Here is a 21421-nt window from a genome sequence, read left to right on the forward strand (position 1 = left end):
CTGTATAGACGCTTTGCCTGTTTGATGGTTCGTCGGAGGGCATGGCAGGATTTCTTATAAGCGTCCAGGTTAGAGTCCCGCTCCTTGAAAGCGGCAGCTCTACCCTTTAGCTCAGTGCGGATGTTGCCTTTAATCCATGGCTTCTGGTTGGGGTATGTACGTACGGTCACTGTGGAGACGACGTCATCGATGCACTAATTGATGAAGCCAGTGACTGATGTGGGGTACTCCTCAATGCCATCGGAAGAATCCCGGAACATATTCCAGTCTGTGCTAGCAAAACAGTCCTGTAGCTTCGCATCTGTGTCATCTGACCACTTGTTTATTGACCGAGTCACTGGTGCTTCCTGCTTTAGTTTTTGCTTGTAAGCAGGAATCAGGAGGATAGAGTTATGGTCAGATTTGCCAAATGGAGGGCGAGGGAGAGCTTTGTACGCGTCTCTGTGTGTGGAGTAAAGGTGGTCTAGAGTTTTTTTCCCCTCTGGTTGCACATTTAACATGCTGGTAGAAATTAGGTAAAACGGATTTAAGTTTCCCTGCATTAAAGTCCCCGGCCACTAGGTGCGCCGCATCTGGATGAGCGTTTTCCTGTTTGCTTATGGCTTTATACAGCTCATTGAGTGCGGTCTTAGTGCCAGCATCGGTTTGTGGTGGTAAATAGACAGCTACGAAAAATATAGTTGAAAACTCTCTTGATCAATAGTGTGGTCTACAGCTTATCATGAGATACTCTACCTCAGGCGAGCAAAAGCTCGAGACTTCCATAATATTAGATTTCGTGCACCAGCTGTTGTTTACAAATACACACAGACTGCCACCCCTTGTCTTACTGGAGTCAGCCGTTCTATCTTGCCGATGCAGCGTATATCCCGCCAGCTGTCTGTTGTCCATGTCGTCGTTCAGCCACGACTCGGTGAAACATAAGATATTACAGTTTTTAATGTCCCGTTGGTAGGATATCCGTGATCTTAGTTTGTCTATTTTGGTATCCAATGATTGTACGTTGGCTAATAGGACAGATGGTAGAGGCAGATTACACACTCGCCGTCGGATCCTTACAAGGCATCCCGACCTACATCACCGATATCTCAGTCTCTTTCTCATGCGAATGACGGGGATTTGGGCCTTGTCGTATGTTTGAAGAAAGTCCTTCACGTCCGACTCGTTAAAGAAAAATCTTCGTCCAGTACGAGGTGAGTAATCGCTGTACTGATATCCAGAAGCTCTTTTCGGTCATAAGAGACGATTGAAGAAACATTATGTACAAAATAAGTTACAAATAATGTGAAAAATCACACACAATAGCACAATTGGTTAGGAGCCCGTAAAATGGCAGCCATCTCCTCTGGCGCCATTCTGGCAAATAGCACCTCTGATGCACTGGCAATTGTACAAATGACTAGAGCTATTACTGCATAATAATCTCCATTAAACAAGACTGAATGACATTTTACATTAAAGCCCCATTACCTAGTGAGAGGATGACCTCACCTCGTCTTTCTGAAAAACCAATATGCAATCTCCAAGCTGACTCATCTCAACATCACCATCTCTACTCCTGTCTGTCTTTGAATGAACGGGCTTATGAAATGAAATGACCTACTGGGCTGTCTGCTAGCAAGGCCAATTGCAATCCCTAACTATACGTTTTCTTTTGGTGGCCTGACTCAGGTACAGATGTAGGACCTTAATTTGACTAGTTTCTCACAGCAGGAAAATAATCCAGCAGCAACAGGAAATGTTAATTATTGTGTGGATTATAATTAATGGAAATTTTTGTAGGGGTTGATACATTTTTAGTTAAGGCAAATCAAGTCAGACATTTTAAAGTGGAAATTACAAACTTTTTTAAAACCTTGAATACACTACAAATTAGCATTTTCTGCTGTGCAGGACATTTCCTGCAACAATAGGGTGATCAAATTAAGGTCCCACATCTGTATGAGAATGACTTGATTTAACAACGTTTGCAGCTTCCTGCCCCATCCGTCATACATCTTGACGGTTGCTATGCTTACAAAGTGTGTGTTAGGGAAGTGATGCTGTGTTTGTAGTGTTATGTATCTGAGAGAGTGTGTGGTGTAATCTAGCGGAGTGTAATAGGTGTTTCTAAGCGTATTGTAATATAGCTGAGTGTGTTTGTGTTATTATGAGTGTGGTGTTGTGTTTGTGTAGTAATATAGCTGAGTGTGTGTAGTGTGATGCAGCATTGTGTGTTACATACTTGGGGTGAGCAGGATGACGGATGTGACGATCAGAGACAAGATGATGCAGATGACCAGCAGGGCGATGACTATCCCCTTCCAGTTCCTCTGTGGAGGGGCACTGCTCACCAGGTCCTGCAACACAAACACACACAAGTTAATAGGGGTCAATGGGGGAGAATGAAGTGGAGGCAATGAGTACGGTTACATACACACAATAATGCGATTATTGTGGATAATCAGATGAATATAATAGTTCGATTAAAACGTTTACATGCTTTGCAAGAAGAACGATTTCACTAATATTCCCGTTTACGTGAACACATCTGAAATCAGGCTACCTGATGGCACTCTGACAAATACAGAAAATCGCCAATCAAAATAAATGTTCTACCACAGCGAACATGTAATTTTTGGTAAGCATATTTGATTCTGAGTTTGTATGTGAAAACTACTTCTAAGACGCATACATTCAGTTGTTCCGAACTCACTTCACTCACGCTAAAGAGGGAGGCTCGCTCGGCTGGTGCTAGCACATGCGCTGATCAAATACAATTAAGGTGTTTACATGTCCTAATAATTCTAAAGATTGCTCAGAAACCAGGTGTTTTAATCGGTGTATCCTTACTTTGATTTTGACCTTATGCCGATTAAGATAAGCAGAGTAAGGTGTTTACATGACTACTGCATAATCTGCCTACTGCCATAATCAGTTTAATGTCAAATTATTACTGTGCATGTAAACGTACCCACTGACTGTGTTTGTGCTACTACTGCAGTACTCCTGTGACAGGCGCTCAGCCACACAGCTGTTGAAAGAACCTAGTGGGAATCTAAGTGACAGAATAAGCTCTGATTGGGGAACTGACAGGAAAAAACAAGAATACGCTGAAGACAGTTCCTTATGTTAAAATGTGCTGCGTTGGGAGATCCAGAGCATCTGAGCACATCCCCAGAGTCATTCACACCTTTACACCGTTCCCTTTCCATTCCACTCTCTCTGTAGGACAGATCACTATCCTGCAGCTTCTACAGTCATTCTACCTCATCTAGTATTGTATTACACTACCCCATGGTCCTAGTGCTCAGGATGAGTCTATTTGCAGCCTCTTTGCCTGGGTGGAGTGGCATATGTACTATGTGCTCTTGCTCCATGCAGAACAAGAGACAACAGGCACACAGAGTGAGCAAAATAATGAGCCTCTCCTCTCCTCAGAGCCAAACAGACAGTAGATGGTCTATCAACCCTATTACTCTAAACACATACAGTCAATTCCACATGACATACAAAACCTAACTGTACCCCTATGGAGGTGCAGTGGCTGTATTGGTTACCCGATAAGACTGCCAATCGAATGTAAACTGAGGCAGATACCTCACTGCACACCATCTCATTTGCAGATATAAAAAGCCCAGCATGATTAGTTCATGAGATTCTGGTCTTTGATATGTTCTGAGTGTAGAGGGATGAGTGTCCTATAGGTGAATCAGTGTTAAGACTTTGCTGTATCTGTTGGTCTCCAAGGCTGATTTTAGCCTGGTTCCAGTTTAGCCTACTTCCAGAGGCATGACAACCGAGTTGGCTAAAGCACTTAAAGATCTGGAAGTAGGCTAAACTGATTAATGCAGAGGCCCCTGCACAGTGTCTCCTCATTAGGGTATGTCTCTCTCCCCTCCACTGAGCTCTGAGCAGTGGCTGGAGCACAGCATGTCACTGTGGGCAGTTAGAGATCAGGCTTAATTGGGAACAAGGCAATCAACAGCTCTAGATTAATATGGATCAGTGTTGCTCTGCATCTTTCTGTCTGAGGCCATGGTGGTGGTGGTGGTGGTGGCATCTCCCTCATATTAAACTGATAGTGAGATAAGGGTCTGAGATAGAGGAAATGAATCTGCCTGTGTTATCACCTAAAGCCCTAACACTGTGGGTTCATCAGGAAATCACTGTCTGCTGCCCTCTGACCTCCACAAGTAATAAACAAAGGAATAATATGCTATGCAGATCAAATATACAGATCAAGGCCCATAGATATCTACAGTACACTGCAAAGGTTCAGGTGAGAATTCCATTTTGAACACTTTGAAGAGAGCCTTTGAGAGTGTCAAGGTTACGGCTCGGTGATAATAGAACCTACAGCAGAGGTAACATAGTTGGGATCCATAAACATGACATGTTGGCTCTTTGCCACACTAAAAGCCTTTACTCAGCATAACCATACCAGCCATATTGACGCCAGTCTAACTAGCCTGTGTGAATATTCATTCTCGCTAGCACATTTGGTTCCTTGGAAGTTGTAGGAACGTATGTTTTTGGTTTCACATTGGTTGTCAATGCAAAGCCATACGTTTCCTGACTGGTAAAATTGAAAGTTAATTTTATACGTTCTGAGAACAGAAGTGAAAATTTCGCCTGTTCTGGAAATGTTGATTTTTAGGTTGCAGGGAGGGTTCTGAGAACGTTTTACTCTGGTTCCTTATAAGTTTTCCTGGGAGGTTTTATTAAAGCTCTGAGAACAAAAATTATAGGTTATTTGGTGATTTTTTAATAACTTCCAGTAAGACTTTAAATAACACTGCTAGCTTATTTTTGGTTAACATTTTTCAACTCCAAGCAGAGATAGAACACATGGAAAGTCATTCCGTTAGCCATTAATCAGCAAACACATGTTTTTATTGTGACACGGCAGCCGTGAGATTGGAACCTATAATCTTCTGTTCTCTATACTCTATTCAAACAGATCACATTTGAAAGGAAACAAGCACTCATTAAGAGCAGATGTGGCGAATTAGTGGGCGCAGCCAACACACCTAAACACACCTAACAAGATAGAGGATAGAGAGAGTTTTGTTGATGCTGAGAACGGAATTTATATGTTTTTAAATAATCTTAGAACGTTCTCTGAATGTTACTAAAGTTTTCTTGTGGTTTTTATGGAAAGTTTTATTCACGTTCTGAGAAAGGAATGTATGTTAGTTTTTATTCTTCTTTATTATTTTCCCCTAACCCTACCACCCTAATTGGAGTAAACTAATGGACAACAATACTTAGACTTCTACTTCCAGCTTATACATACTATATACATTTTCCAGACACAGTACATTTTACATTAGTTCCCCTTTTTAGGTCCACCCATCAGCTACCAATCCATCTCTGAAAACCATCCAGTTTGGATATCTACTTGCCATATATTTGTGCTATAACTGTGCTGTGATATTTTACAAAAGTTCAGAACTTTTTTCTCATCGTTTCTACAGATTGTAAATTAAAGATGAACATTTTTACAAAGAGCATTATTATATTATTGATTTTAAAGTCACCAGCAGTGCTATTTGCAGAGTTAGTTTTAGGTAAATGTGATTTTTTTGCCAGTACCAAAACAAATTATCTAATGATTATGTCTCTTCGCAGCAAATTCTGCAGAGCTGGGATGGTTGTATCCCCCATATACATAACATTCTATTGGTTGCAAGAATTTAAATGTGTTAAAACTCATTTTCTTGTCTATCAGTTCATAAACCATGTGCCATGGAATCGGCACATCGAAAATCTCATCCAACTATTTAGCAACCTGTATGGCGCAGCTGTAAATTTTTTGGTTCTTGAATGGAACTGGTATACTTTTTATTTATCCAATTTTTGGTCTTTAATGCAGGGCCGACAGACAAGTTCCTTACCTTCTCCCCCTTCCGCTTCCCTCCAACATTTTTGCAGTAATGCTGCAATCAGTTGGTTGTAATTTTGGATAGAGCAGACATTGCCATATATTTTTGTTAGCTGCATGTGTGACAGACAGTGCCTTCAGAAAGTATTCAGACCCCTTGACTTTTTCCACATTTTGTTACGTTACAGCCTTATTCTAAAATGGATTAAATAAAACAAATTCTTCATCAATCTATACACAATACCCCATAATGACAAAGCGAAAACAGGTTTTTAGACATTTTTGCAAATGTATTAAATCTAAAAAAACAGAAATATCTTATTTACATAAGTATGAGACTCGAAATTGAACTCAAGTGCATCCTGTTTCCATTGATCATCCTTGAGATGTTTCTACAACTTGATTGGAGTCCACCTGTGGTACATTCAATTGATTGGACATGATTTGGAAAGTCACACACCTGTCTATATAAGGTCCCACAGTTGACAGTGCATGTCAGAGCAAAAACCAAGCCATGAGGTCGAAGGAATTGTCCGTAGAGCTCCAAGACAGAATTGTGTCGAGGCACAGATCTGAGGAAGGATACCAAAACATTTCTGCAGCATTGAAGGTCCCCAAGAACACAGTGGCCTACAACATTCTTAAATGGAAGAAGTTTGGAACCACCAAGACTCTTCCTAGAGCTGGCCGCCCGGCCAAACTTAGCAATCGGGGGAGAAGGGCCTTGGCCAAGAACCCGATGGTCACTCTGACAGAGCTCTGAGTTCCTCTGTGGAGATGGGAGAACCTTCCAGAAGGACAACCATCTCTGCAGCACTCCACCAATCAGGCCTTTATGGTAGAGTGGCCAGACAGAAACCTCTCCTCAGTAAAAAGGCATATGACAGCCCACTGGAGTTTGCCAAAAGGCACCTAAAGGACTCTCAGACCATGAGAAACATGATTGTCTGGTCTGATGAAACCAAGATTGAACTCTTTGGCCTGAATGCCAAGCGTCACGTCTGGAGGAAACCTGGCACCATCCCTACGGTGAAGGATGGTGGTGGCAGCATCATGCTGTTGGGATGTTTTTCAGCGGCAGGGACTGGGAGACTAGTCAGGATCGAGGCAAAGATGATCGGAGCAAAGTACAGAGAGATCCTTGATGAAAACCTGCTCCAGAGTGCTCAGGAACTCAGACTGGGGCGAAAGTTCACCTTCCAACAGGACAACGACCCTAAGCACACAGCCAAGAAAACACAGGAGTGGCTTCGGGACAAGTCTCTGAATGTCCTTGAGTGACCCAGCCAGAGCCCAGACTTGAACCTGATTGAACAACCCTGGAGAGACCTGAAAATAGCTGTGCAGCAACGCTCCCCATCCAACTTGACAGAGCTTGAGAGGATCTGCAGAGAAGAATGGGAGAAACTCCCCAAATACAGGTGTGCCAAGCTTGTAGCGTCATATCCAAGACAACCCGAGGCTGTAATCACTGCCAAAGGTGCTTCAACAAAGTACTGAGTAAAGGGTCTGAATACTTACGTAAATGTGATATTTCAGTTTTTATTTATGTATTAAACCTGTTTTGCTTTGTCATTATGGGGTATTGTGTGTGATGAGGGAAAAAAGTAAAGGCTGTAACGTAACAAAATGTGGAAAAAGTCAAGGGGTCTGAATACTTTCCGAATGCACTGTAACTCCACCACTCCTTTTTATGATTTCATAAAAAAAGATTATACTGGAAAAAAAGTATAATCCAAATATAATGTATTTTTTTAGTTTAACCATAATGTTTGTTGTAATATTTGTTCCATATTTTCTGGTGGATGAAAATGAAATTGCACACAGCTTTCTATGGCTTGTTTTAAAAATAGTAATATTTTGGAGATTGGAGATTATTATTTCCTTTTCAAATAACCGAAAGTGAGAGGTTGTAATCTGGACAAAGAGTAAAAGGCCATTTTTGGACAAAGGGTTGAGCCATTCATACTAATCTGCTGGAGAACCAGTTTGGATTTAAGTATAACTTTTGTATGACTGAAGCCTTTAGTGAGAGGTTCAATGCTTTAATCTTTAATAATTGTAGCCCTCCAAATTCATATATAAATAGGCCCGTTTAATTTTATCTGGCTTGCTGTTCCAAATAAAGTGGAATATTTGTTGCTCATATAATTTTAAAAAACTAGTTGTTCGCTGTAGGCAGGGCCATAAGTAAATAGGTAAACTGGGATATGACTAGATAATTAATCAGGGTGCACATTTGAAAGTGTCATATTCAATAAAGGGATTATTCTATCTTGGTTAAAAACAAGTTGTCATCCAGTAGCCTTTGATTAAATGTCCAGAATCCTCGCCCACGTGGAAATTCTGTAACAGTAATGTGTATGCTAATTATTTGATGGGCCGACCGCATTCTGTCCCCTATCAACACTTTCTAAGCTTGTGTTGTCTAAAAAAATAGAAAATAATCGTACAAAAAAATTTAATAAAAGAAAAATGACAAGCTTGCAACACGCATCTGATTACTCATTATGAATAGGATTTATTTTCTTTATTTCGTTTACATTCACACAACATGAGCAGATTAACTTGGTCAAAACATCTCTTAATTAAAGACAATCAGAGTGAGTCACTCAGCTTTATGCTGACTAATATAGTTGTATGCTATAAAATAGCCTACTAAATAGGCCAAGCCTAAACGAATATATTAAATTGCCTAAATAAACGAGTACATTTCATAAATAAATTAAGTAGCTCAGGTCTTGAAAATATGATCCCCCTTCCTGTCCTCGCTGGACTCTCTTTCATTCAGTTTATTCTTCACATCAGCAAAGAAGGACTCTGTGTTTCAGAAACTATATAGAGGGGCTATCACTCTTTCACACTGTGGTAAATAAAGCCAGTTTGTTATTTATAATTATTTATTTCTGTTTTTAGAGGGCGAGAAACCAAAAGCCCACCGTGCCTGGTCACAGGCTTGCAGCTGGCTTCTCTCTGAAACCACAAATCCATCTGTAGGTGACGCCACACAATTACCAGGTGGACAGTAGGCCTCTTGAAGCGAGAGGAAATCAACAAGATCCACAAGTATATTCTTTCACAATAACTGGCCTTATGTTATCTGCAGTTTTGAGCTGCACTGTCCCACTCCATGGTGGATAACACCCACTCTTCGTTTATGTAATGGGCTGTAAGGCACAAGTATCCTATTTTTCAAAAATCGTCAGTCAGAATCGCAAGAGTAATTGCGCATAGCATTTACCCAAGTTCTCTCTCAACTCCGGGACCACCGCCAGCAATTTTTTGTTGTTGTTGCCTGATGCAGGACTCTAGTGCCAGAGACTCTCGAACTGAAACATTCACACTTCCATTAATTTACAAAAGGATAGTCTAATGGCTCAGCTAGGTGTGAAAAATCCCCCAATTTGTGCCACAGTTTAGACTACCAATAGATCAGTGTTCTAACTCCTCCTTGTGACAGTGTGGCACGATGAAAGAATGACGCAATTTACCACCATCTGCCACCATCTATGTTACGAACCCCGTGGCTCTAAACGTCTAGGGTGGATGGGACATGAGACCCGTAACATAAATTCATGCAAATTATAAGTGTGGCATGGAATAGTGAGAACAAATAAGACACAACTACCATGAACTACCGTCAAACACAAAGTGTTTATTCCTAAACACACGGTAAAGGTTTGGGAAAAAGGGGCTGAGCAGGACCCAAGAAATGAAACAATAATGTAAAACCCCCTAAACTGATCTAGCCTGCCTGAAGAACCGCTAGGCTACTGCTAGTCATACAAAAATACAGTGGGTGGTCCGCTCAGGTCTAACTGGTGTTTATAGACAGATTTCTTCCTACGGGTAATGTACGCCCAAGGGCAACTAGCTTAAACCCCCCTTTTCCCAAACAACACACAAAACTACTAAACAGGGTACTCAGCAATTTAGTGCGTACACAACACACAGGACACCACCGTGTCCATACTCACATATGGCAAAAAGTCTCTCTCTCTTGCAACAAACACAAGTCTGGTTTTATACAATGGGCTGTGTGATTCAACAAACGAGTAACAGGTGGTGCTATTCACAGGAATGTTCACTGATTGGTCCAATCAGCAGACACCTCAACGACCACCAATCAGGAACATACAGGACACCTGTGATTAGGGCAGAAAGAGTAGAAACACACAAAAACACAGGATACCTGTATCCGTAACACTCCCACCCTTAAAAGAGCAAACCAAAATGGTTTGCGACACACGTACCATCACAACACCCAAAATTCAATAACCCTCCTGCCGGGATAACAAAAAAAAACCTAGATCATTACACACGAGACAAAGCATCTGCCAACACATTATCTAACCCCTTTTTGTGGCGGATCTCCAAATTATAATTTTGCACGACAAGTGCCCAACGCATAAGGCGTTGGTTCTGGTTGTACATCCGGTGGAGAAAAACTAAGGGATTATGGTCAGTATACACTACCACTGGTAATGCACTGGAACCAACATAAACTTCAAAGTACTGCAGAGCTAACAACAAAGCTAGAGCTTCTTGTTCAATGGTGGAATAGTTTGTCTGACATTTGTTAAATTTCCGTGAAAAATAACAGACAGGATGGTCCACTCCACTCTGGTCTTGCTGCAGTAGAACAGCACCAGCACCTCTGGCACTTGCATCTACCTCCAGTTTAAACGGCCGCTCAAAATCTGGCGCAGCAAGAACAGGAGTACTACACAAGAGTGCTTTAGCAGTGTTGAAAGCAGTACTACAATCTTCAGACCATACAAATTTTCTCGCCGGACTGAGCAAATCCGTTAATGGAGCAACTACCGCAGAGAAATTTTTACAGAAACTACGGTAGTAGCCAACCATCCCTAAAATACGGCGTAGCTCTCTTCTGGTGGTAGGTGCGGGAAATGCGTTTATAGCTGAGACCTTGGCATCTACAGGGCGCACCTGACCATGGCCGACCTGTTTACCCAGATAAGTAACAGTGGCCTTCCCAAACTCGCACTTTGCTAAGTTCAGGGTTAGAGAAGCGGTTGCTAGACGTTCACACACTACCCTTAGAGTGTTAACATGATCAGACCACTCAGTTGAATAAATTACCAGATCATCAAGGTAAGCACTACAATTAGGAACTCCAGCCAATACTGTGTTAACCAGGCGTTGGAAAGTGGCTGGTGCGTTCCGCATCCCAAATGCCATGACAGCATATTGTAGGAAGTGATCTGGGGTCACAAAGGCAGAGATGTCGGAGGCACGTGGGGTTAACGGCACCTGCCAGTAACCTTTAGAAGATCTAATTTGGTTACATAAGTAGCAGCACCAACAGTATCAATACAGTCATCCAGTCTGGGTAACGGGAACGAGTCGGGCACTGTGACAGCATTGACTTTCCGATAGTCCGTACATAATCTGGATGTCCCATCAGGTTTAGGAACCAGAATGCACGGAGAACTCCAAGGACTTGAACTTGGCATAGCCAGGTTATTCTCCAGCAAATAACCGACCTCACCCCTCATTATCTTTCTCTTAGCGACGTTGACACGATAAGGATGTTGCTTGATAGGTGCAGCGTTTCCAACATTAATGTCATGTTCTAACACATTTGTACATGTAGGAACATCATTAAAAAGACATGGAAAGCTGTGTAACAGTCTCACAATATCATCTGACTGTCTGTCCGTTAAATGAATCAGGCTTGACGGGAGAGACAGCAGCATCTCTGAATTGGGCAATCTAGCACACTGCTGCTGAGTATTGCGCAACTCCAAACCATCTCCGTCCACATCATTAACATGACCTCCCACTACAGCCGTAGCAGCAACAGAGACAGCCGACTCGGCCAGTTTCTCTGGACTGTCTACCTGAGTGACGGGTCTGTTGTGGTATGTCTTCAACATGTTAACGTGGCACACACGAGATTGGCGTTTTCTATCAGGAGTCTGTATCACATAGTCAGTTTCAGTTAGTTTCTTTTCAATGACATAAGGCCCAGAGAAACGTGCTGACAATGACGCTCCTGGCACAGGCAACAACACAAGAACTCGGTCACCTGGCTGCAGTGAACGAGAAACAGCCTGTGTGTCATAGTGTCGTTTCATCCGTTTCTGTGAGGAAGACAGCGCTTCCTTTGCTAGAGCACAGGCAGCATGTAGGCGCTCACGAAAGCGACTAACGTAGTCCAACACATTTTCTTTCACACACAACTCTTGTGACAAAAACTGATCCTTAAGGACTTTCATAGGTCCTCTCATGGTGTGTCCAAACACCAGTTCAGCTGGGCTGAACCCTAGGGATTCCTGTACTGTCTCACGGACAGCAAACAATACTAGAGGAACTCCCTCATCCCAATCTTTCTCAGATTCCAAGCAATATTTACGGAGCATAGACTTCAGGGTCTGATGCCAACGTTCAAGCGCACCCTGAGACTCTGGGTGATATGCGCTTGACACACGGTGTGTAACTGACAAGGATTTTAACACTTGTTTGAAAAGTTTAGAAAGGAAATTCGTACCCTGATCAGTTTGTATCACCTTAGGTAATCCAAAAGTTGAGAAGAATTTGATCAACGCTTTACTCACCACCGAGCAGTAATCCTTCGCAGAGGAATGGCCTCTGGGTACCTGGTGGCCACACACATAATTGTCAACATAAACTGGTTACCAGATTTTGTTTTCGGTAATGGTCCAACACAATCAACCATCACATGTTCGAATGGTTCACCTATGGCCGGTATGGGACAAAGAGGCGCGGGGAAATAACCTGGTTCGGTTTCCCAACTACTTGACAGGTGTGGCAAGTCCGACAGAACTGAGCCACATCTTGTTTTAAGCCAGGCCAAAAGAAATGTCGCAAAACACGATCATAAGTCTTGGTGACTCCCAGATGTCCGGACCACTGGTGATCATGAGCGAGGGATAAAACATTTTGTCGAAAGGCTGTAGGAATCACTATTTGGTAAACAGCATTCCAATCTCCGCCAGCATCAACATGGGATGTCCATTTACGCATGAGGAGATTACCATCAATGAAGTATGCCATGTTTTTCTTCTTTAGCTCCTCCTCTGAGACAACACTAGAAAAACATTTAGCCAGGCTAATGTCAACCTGTTGGTTAGCGATCAGCTGCTCACGAGTAACTGGTAACTGTATTGCTTCAGCAACAAGTTCCACATCCTTCTTCCTTTCTCTGGGCTGTTGGTCAGACTGCACCAGCTTACCAGAGGTAGCACCCGAACTATCCTCTGGGTCACACTCTCTGAATAGAATCGTGTCTGACAAATCTACCACTTCACCCACTTGTCGTGCTTGAGCACGTGTGACAGCACAAGCGGGGAACACATCTGGATAACCCTGTGCCAGCTCCTCGGAGAGAGACTGGTCACTTTTATCCAATACCTCCAATATGGGTATTACCTTTCCTCCGGCAATATCGTTGCCCATTATAAAGGTCACCCCTTTTACTGGCAACATCGGACGTACGCCAACTCTGAACAATCCACTGACTAACTCAGAGTGTACGTTCACAAAGTGCAATGGCACTGGGACAAAACCCATTTCAATTCCTTGTACTAACACACTGGAACCACAATATGTATTATTAGACAAGGGTAACACATCAGCTAGTATGAACGACTGCGCCGCACCAGTATCTCTGAGGATTCTAACTGGACGCTGAGACGCTTCATCATCTGATATAGAAACAAACCCCTCAAAAATGAACGGTTCATAACTGTGATCTGGGACAGGGACTTTCAAACCACATTCACTATGAGGCTTCTGTCTTGATTCCGGCCTTACAACCGCACGAATCAGCCCAACACCCGTTGGCGGCCTGGCGTGCTGAGGCATCCCCGGTTTGCGTTTTAGCAGAAAGCAATCATTAACTATATGTCCCACCTTATGACAATAGAAACAGTGACGCACATCTTTTGGGCGTGCTGGATGTACTGCTGGTCGACTAGGACTAGAAGTTAGCAACTCCGCAGCCCTGCTCTCCGTACGAGCCGAAAACACGCTCTTATGCGTCAACACAAACTCGTCTGCCAATACAGACGCTTCCGACAGTGAGGATACTTTCTGTTCGTTCAGATAAACTACAATGCGTTCCGGTAAACAATTTTTAAACTCTTCTAACAAGATTAACTCCCGTAGAGAGTTAAAATCAGTTACCTTACTAGCACTGTGCCATTTGTCAAACAGATTTCCTTTTGTCTCTAGCAAACTCCACATAAGTCTGAGTAGGAGACTTTTTATGAGACCTAAATCTCTGTCGATATGCCTCAGGAACAAGCTCATAGGCACGAAGAACAGTAGCTTTGACCACCTCATAATTCAAACTGGCTTCAAGAGGTAGCGCTGCCAGAACCTCTTGGGCTTTACCTGTTAGCTTACACTGAAGTAATAGGCACCATACCTCGTCGGGCCATTTCAATGCTACCGCTATACGTTCAAAAACACTGAAATAGGAATCAACCTCTGACTCCCTGAACACAGGTACCAAGGTGATCTGCCTACTAATATCAAACGTAGCAGATGACACAGCTGGTGAGGATGGCTCACTAGCAGGCATAGTATTAGCAGAGACTAACCTCGCTGTTTCTGCCTCTAGTTCCATTTTACGCATCGCCAGTTCTTGATCGAGCCTACGCGTCTCCAGTTCTTGATCAAGCCTACGCGTCTCCAGTTCTTGATCAAGCCTACGCGTCTCCAGTTCCATCTTACGCGTCTCCTGTTCTATCTTACGCGTCTCCTGTTCTGCCTTACGCGTCTCCTGTTCTGCCTCTAGCTCCATTTTACGCATCTCCAGCTTGTCTTGCCTGATTTGTGCCCGCTCTTCCGCCTCCATTTGGAGCCGCGTCGAGCGGACATCGATCCTGGCATCACTGTCAGTCAGTGGGGAGAGTGGGTCATAACGGGGCAATGTGGCTGGAGCCTTAGCCTCGTCCTCAGACACTGATGGGCTTACAGAAACATCAACCACATCCCCTACAGGAGCAGCAGACTCAGGCGGCGGTAACTCAAGCACTCGCTCGTTTAACAATATCGCTAGCACTACTTCCCTAACTTCTGCTTTCACTATACCCCTCGGTATGGGTACAGAAAAGTGGTCAGCCAAAGCCTGTAGATCCACTCTACGACAATTCTCAAAAATCTCCCACGTAGGGTTTTCCAAAAATGCTTCCAAATCAAAAGTAGCCATCCTACTAACTACACGAGCCGTCGACTACTGAACACACACAAAAAAAAACAGGTAGTTACAGCTGCTAAGCTCAACACTGAACCAGACACTTACTAATTTGCACGAGTAGCATGGGATAGATCCCAGACGAGCCCCCACTTTATGTTACGAACCCCGTGGCTCTAAACGTCTAGGGTGGATGGACATGAGACCCGTAACATAAATTATGCAAATTATAAGTGTGACCTGGAACAGCGAGAACCAAAAATGACACAACTACCATGAACTACCGTCAAACACAAAGTGTTTATTCCTAAACACACGGTAAAGGTTTGGGAAAAAGGGGCTGAGCAGGACCCAAGAAATGAAACAATAATGTAAAACCCCTAAACTGATCTAGCCTGCCTGAAGAACCGCTAGGCTACTGCTAGTCATACAAAAATACAGTGGGTGGTCCGCTCAGGTCTAACTGGTGTTTATAGACAGATTTCTTCCTACGGGTAATGTACGCCCAAGGGCAACTAGCTTAAACCCCCTTTTCCCAAACAACACACAAAACTACTAAACAGGGTACTCAGCAATTTAGTGCGTACACAACACACAGGACACCACCGTGTCCATACTCACATATGGCAAAAAGTCTCTCTCTCTTGCAACAAACACAAGTCTGGTTTTATACAATGGGCTGTGTGATTCAACAAACGAGTAACAGGTGGTGCTATTCACAGGAATGTTCACTGATTGGTCCAATCAGCAGACACCTCAACGACCACCAATCAGGAACATACAGGACACCTGTGATTAGGGCAGAAAGAGTAGAAACACACAAAAACACAGGATACCTGTATCCGTAACAATCTACAACAAACTGTTGTGGCATGAGCGCTAAACTTTTAATTGAGGAACCACTGTATACTATCACTACAATCAATACCACGTAACAACGGATGTGGGATGCATACACGCACACACCCTACCCCCACAAACACCTCTACCACTCTGTCCCCTTCCACACATAGACCGACCTACACAAACACAAGCTCAGTTGTTCAATAGTTGTTTCATCCCTGAGCCCAACTCAAGAGTAGACTTGATGTGTGAATGTGTATACCATTGTAGCTGTTTGAGAAGGCATGACAAATTGAAAAGGAATGGGAAGATTTGATTAACCAATGTCTAGTCCTAGCTGATGGAGTTCGGAAACCCCCCTTTTCCCCAACATACACACCTGCTGGTCCCCCGTTGTGACCCTTCTTCCCAGGCACCTCTGTGCTGTCAGATCATTTGATTATTCTGTGCCGCCAGGGCCACAATAATTTGCCCCCTCTCTGAGAAGTCATCAAGGTTCTCATAAGCAGCTTTGAGAAAATCCTTGTACATTATGCTCTCCCATCCAGGGGCTTTGGCTTTGTTGGGCCAACCCTGCCAGGCAGACTCAGACACGAGGGAGCGGTACTGCTTTAGTGGGTCTCTGACCGCGTTAATCTTTCTGTCTTGGCTGTGTAGGCTACTTGCGGTAGGCCTATAAAACGGGTAAGGACTTCTCGTTAGTGGGTGGGTTGCTCAGGTGGGTGTCTAGGGCAGGTAGGGTTGGGCACCGTTCCATCATGATAGGACAAAAATAAATAAAATATTTGTAATTTATTTTTAAACGTATATATCACGTCTGCACAAAAGTGGAGACTCTCTCGCTCGGTCACAACACCTGCTCGGAGACACACATGGGTTCTGACAATTGCAACCAAGTTCTTTGCTCACTCACTTTCAACTCATCAAACTTTTCCAATCACAAACACTCGGGCACCCCATTTTCCAACACACCCGCACATCCCCACATATACACACGCACATACCCCACATACTACAGGTAGCCCAGCAGTTAATCTGTGTCTGTCGAGGAGTCTCATAGTTTTCTTTTGGAGTTTGGTTCTCCATGCTTTCCGTGGTTAGTCTACTCTCTAACATGTTTTGGCGTTGACAGTGTTGGTAGTATTTGTCAAACTTCTCTAGCCTTATATGTTGTTTTGAGTTGTTATCCAGCTTGGATGTTATTGCCCAGGAGTGAGCAGATCAGTGTCAGCGTAAAGTGCTACTATTTAGTCGGTTTTAGGGACATTGAATCCTAAGTTTTTCTCACGAGGCATTCAGCACTGCCATCTTCAGTCCGCCATGAATGTTTTAAATAACATTCTCAGAACGTTACTAAAGATTTCTTGTGGTTTTTATGGAACGTTTTCTTAACATTCTCGGAACAATTTGAAAACATGACTTTAAATAGAACAATGAGGAAACCTGTAGGAAACACTATGCTGAAGTAAAGAATTTCCCACAGAAGAACGTTGTTTGTTAACATTCTCTGAATGTCAAACCAGTTGGACAATATTCCTAGAACATTACCAAAATTGAAATTAAATGTAACCATGTTTGAACTTTTAGGAAACATTCTGTTAAAGCAATGAAATACGTACCAAGAAAATAATGTTTTTTTGTCAAGTTCCTTAAATGTGCTGAGAATGTTCCAAAGCCAAGCAACTATCCTGCACCATTCCCAGAAGGTTGTGGGAAGGTTGTATGCAAAATAACCATTGGACAACCACACTCTCACCAAGCTCTAAGAAACATATGGTTCTCAGAACGTTATGTGCTAGCTGGGGAGTCTTCTCCTCCCTTCAAGTCTACTCCTTCCCTTTATGTCATCAACATGCTCACAGCAGGGCTGTTCAACATGGGTTTGGGGCGGGCCTGTATGTGCCTTGGGAGAAGTAAACAAAATTGGAAGTATTTCAGAAACACCCCTACACCTTACTTCCTAATCAAAAAATGCAGTTATCTTTATACAAGATGCCAACACTACATCTCCTTAGAACAATAAACTATTTCTATCTCGTTTGTTTGTGTGCTTCTCAGTTCCTGTAGCAACCTGTGTGTCGGCCAACAGTTCCTCAGTTCACCAACACCTGCCAGCTGCTGGTGTCATCTGAACCACCCACCTGGTTACTGCTAGCTACTGTCATTCCCCTCCATATCTCATCCTCTATCAACAATAGAGCAAACGCTGCTGTGACAATGTGTGAATTTAGGCCCATTGCCTCCACATAAACCGTACCAGGTTGTTTGTGTTTGTAGCCTGCAGACACACAGTACCTGTACTAAATACAAAGGACCAAATGACATGTGTTCATACTCCTTAATGCACTGAAAGAGTCAAATTGGATGGAAAAATATGAATAAATAATATATGCCACTTAGCAGACACTTTTATCCAAAGTGACTTACAGTCATGTGTGCATACATTTTTCGTATGGAAAGCCCCAGCATTAATTGAAGCTTGGCATTGTGAGCACCATGCTCAACCAACTGAGCCACACAGTACCACACAGGACCTCAAACACTTTGCCATTCATAAACATGTACTCTAAAATCAACATAAATTCTCTAAATTAGTTTGTACAATATGCAACCTTAATGACTTGGAGAAGATGCCTCTCCCATCAATCCTATTAGCCAACGTTCAAGCTTTGGAGAATAAAATGGACGATTTAAGATTACGGTTATCCTACCAACGGGACATTAAAAACTGTAATATCTTATGTTTCACGGAGTCGTGGCTGAACGACGACAATGATAACATTCAGCTAGCAGGCTATACGCTACATCGGCAGGACAGAACGGCAGACTCGGGTAAGACGAGGGGTGGCGGTCTCTGTATATTTGTAAACAACAGCTGGTGCACAAAATCAAATACTAAGGAAGTCTCAAGGTTTTGCTCGCCTGAGGTAGAGTATCTTATGATAAGCTGTAGACCACACTATTTACCAAGAGAGTTTTCATCTATATTTTTCATAGCTGTCTATTTACCACCACAAACCAATGCTGGCATTAAGATTGCACTGAATGAGTTGTACAAGGCCATTAATCAACAGGAAAACGCTCATCCAGATGCAGCGCTCCTAGTAGCAGGGGACTTTAATGCAGGGAAACTTAAATCCGTTCTACCTAATTTCTACCAGCATGTTAAATGTGCAACCAGAGGGGAAAAAACTCTAGACCACCTTTACTCCACACACAGAGACGCATTCAAAGCTCTCCCTCGCCCTCCATTTGGCAAATCTGACCATAACTCTATCCTCCTGATTCCTGCTTATAAGCAAAAACTGAAGCAGGAAGCACCAGTGATTCGGCTAATAAAAAAGTGGTCAGATGACGCAGATGCTAAGCTACAGGACTGTTTTGCTAGCACAGACTGGAACATGTTCGGGATTCTTCAGACAGCATTGAGGAGTACACCACATCAGTCACTGGCTTCATCAATAAGTGCATCGATGATGTCGTCCCCACAGTGACCGTACGTACATACCCCAACCAGAAGCCATGGATTACAGGAAACATCCGCACTGAGCTAAAGGGTAGAGCTGCCGCTTTCAAGGAACGGGACTCTAACCCGGACGCTTATAAGAAATCCCGCTATGACCTCCGACGAACCATCAAACAGGCAAAGAGTCAATACAGGTCTAAGATTGAATCATACTACACTGGCTCTGACGCTCGTCGGATGTGGCAGGGCTTGAAAACTATTACAGACTACAAAGGGAAGCACAGCCGCGAGCTGCCCAGTGACACAAGCCTACCAGACGAGCTAAACCACTTCTATGCTCGCTTCGAGGCAAGCAACACTGAAGCATGCATGAGAGCACCAGCTGTTCCGGACGACTATGTGATCACGCTCTCCGTAGCCGATGTGAGTAAGACTTTTAAGCAGGTCAACATTCACAAGGCCGCAGGGCCAGACGGATTACCAGGACGTGTACTCCGAGCATGTGCTGACCAACTGGCAAGTGTCTTCACTGACATTTTCAACATGTCCCTGACTGAGTCTGTAATACCAACATGTTTCAAGCAGACCACCATAGTCCCCGTGCCCAAGAACTCTAAGATAACCTGCCTAAATGACTACCGACCCGTGGCACTGACGTCTGTAGCCATGAAGTGCTTTGAAAGACTGGTCATGGCTCACATCAACAGCATAATCCCAGAAACCCTAGACCCACTCCAATTTGCATACCGCCCCAACAGATCTACAGATGATGCAATCTCTATCGCACTCCACACTGCCCTTTCCCACCTGGACAAGAGGAACACCTACGTGAGAATGCTATTCATTGACTACAGCTCAGCATTCAACACCATAGTGCCCTCAAAGCTCATCACTAAGCTAAGGATCCTGGGACTAAACACCTCCCTCTGCAACTGGATCCTGGACTTCCTGACGGGCCGCCCCCAGGTGGTAAGGGTAGGTAACAACACATCTGCCACACTGATCCTCAACACGGGGCCCCCTCAGGGGTGCGTGCTCAGTCCCCTCCTGTACTCTCTGTTCACCCATGACTGCATGGCCAGGCACGACTCCAACACCATCATTAAGTTTGCCGACGACACAACAGTGGTAGGCCTGATCACCGACAACGATGAGACAGCCTATAGGGAGGAGGTCAGAGATCTGGCCGTGTGGTGCCAGGACAACAACCTCTCCCTCAACGTGACCAAGACAAAGGAGATGATTGTGGACTACAGGAAAAAAAAGAGGACTGAGCACGCCCCCCATTCTCATCGACGGGGCTGTAGTGGAACAGGTTGAGAGCTTCAAGTTCCTTGGTGTCCACATCACCAACGAACTATCATGGTCCAAACACACCAAGACAGTCGTGAAGAGGGCACGACAAAGCCTATTCCCCCCTCAGGAGACTAAAAAGATTTGGCATGGGTCCTCAGATCCTCAAAAAATTCTACAGCTGCACCATCGAGAGCATCCTGACTGGTTGCATCACCGCCTGGTATGGCAACTGCTTGGCCTCTGACCGCAAGGCACTACAGAGGGTAGTGCGTACGGCCCAGTACATCACAGGGGCAAAGCTCCCTGCCATCCAGGACCTCTATACCAGGCGGTGTCAGAGGAAGGCCCTCAAAATTGTCAAAGACTCCAGTCACCCCTAGTCATAGACTGTTCTCTCTGCTACCGCACGGCAAGCGGTACCGGAGTGCCAAGTCTAGGTCCAAAAGACTTCTCAACAGCTTCTACCCCCAAGCCATAAGACTCCTGAACAGCTAATCATGGCTACCCGGACTATTTGCACTGCCCCCACCCCATACTTTTTACGCTGCTGCTACTCTGTTAAGTATTTATGCATAGTCACTTTAACTCTACCCACATGTACATATTACCTCAACTACCTCAACTAGTCGGTGCCCCCGCACATTGACTATGCAACGGTACCCCCCTGTATATATAGCCTCCCTACTGTCACTTTATTCTATTGTATATATAGCCTCCCTACTGTCACTTTATTTTTACTTCTGCTCTTTTTTTCTCAACACTT

The 21421-nt window shown here is 43.8% G+C and overlaps 1 protein-coding gene across 2 annotated transcripts in view; it reads right to left on the reverse strand.

Moving 5' to 3' along the window:
- LOC121535289 (dipeptidyl aminopeptidase-like protein 6) overlaps positions 1–21421 on the reverse strand; it is a 113436-nt gene that overhangs the window by 34232 nt on the left and 57783 nt on the right. For both annotated transcript variants that reach the window (XM_041842191.1, XM_041842192.1), the window contains exon 2: positions 2225–2339. In XM_041842191.1, coding sequence (XP_041698125.1) covers positions 2225–2339 — 115 coding nt within the window. The remainder of the gene's footprint in view (positions 1–2224; positions 2340–21421) is intronic.

This window comes from Coregonus clupeaformis, chromosome 21, assembly GCF_020615455.1.
Source record: "Coregonus clupeaformis isolate EN_2021a chromosome 21, ASM2061545v1, whole genome shotgun sequence".
NCBI classification, from domain to species: domain Eukaryota; kingdom Metazoa; phylum Chordata; class Actinopteri; order Salmoniformes; family Salmonidae; genus Coregonus; species Coregonus clupeaformis.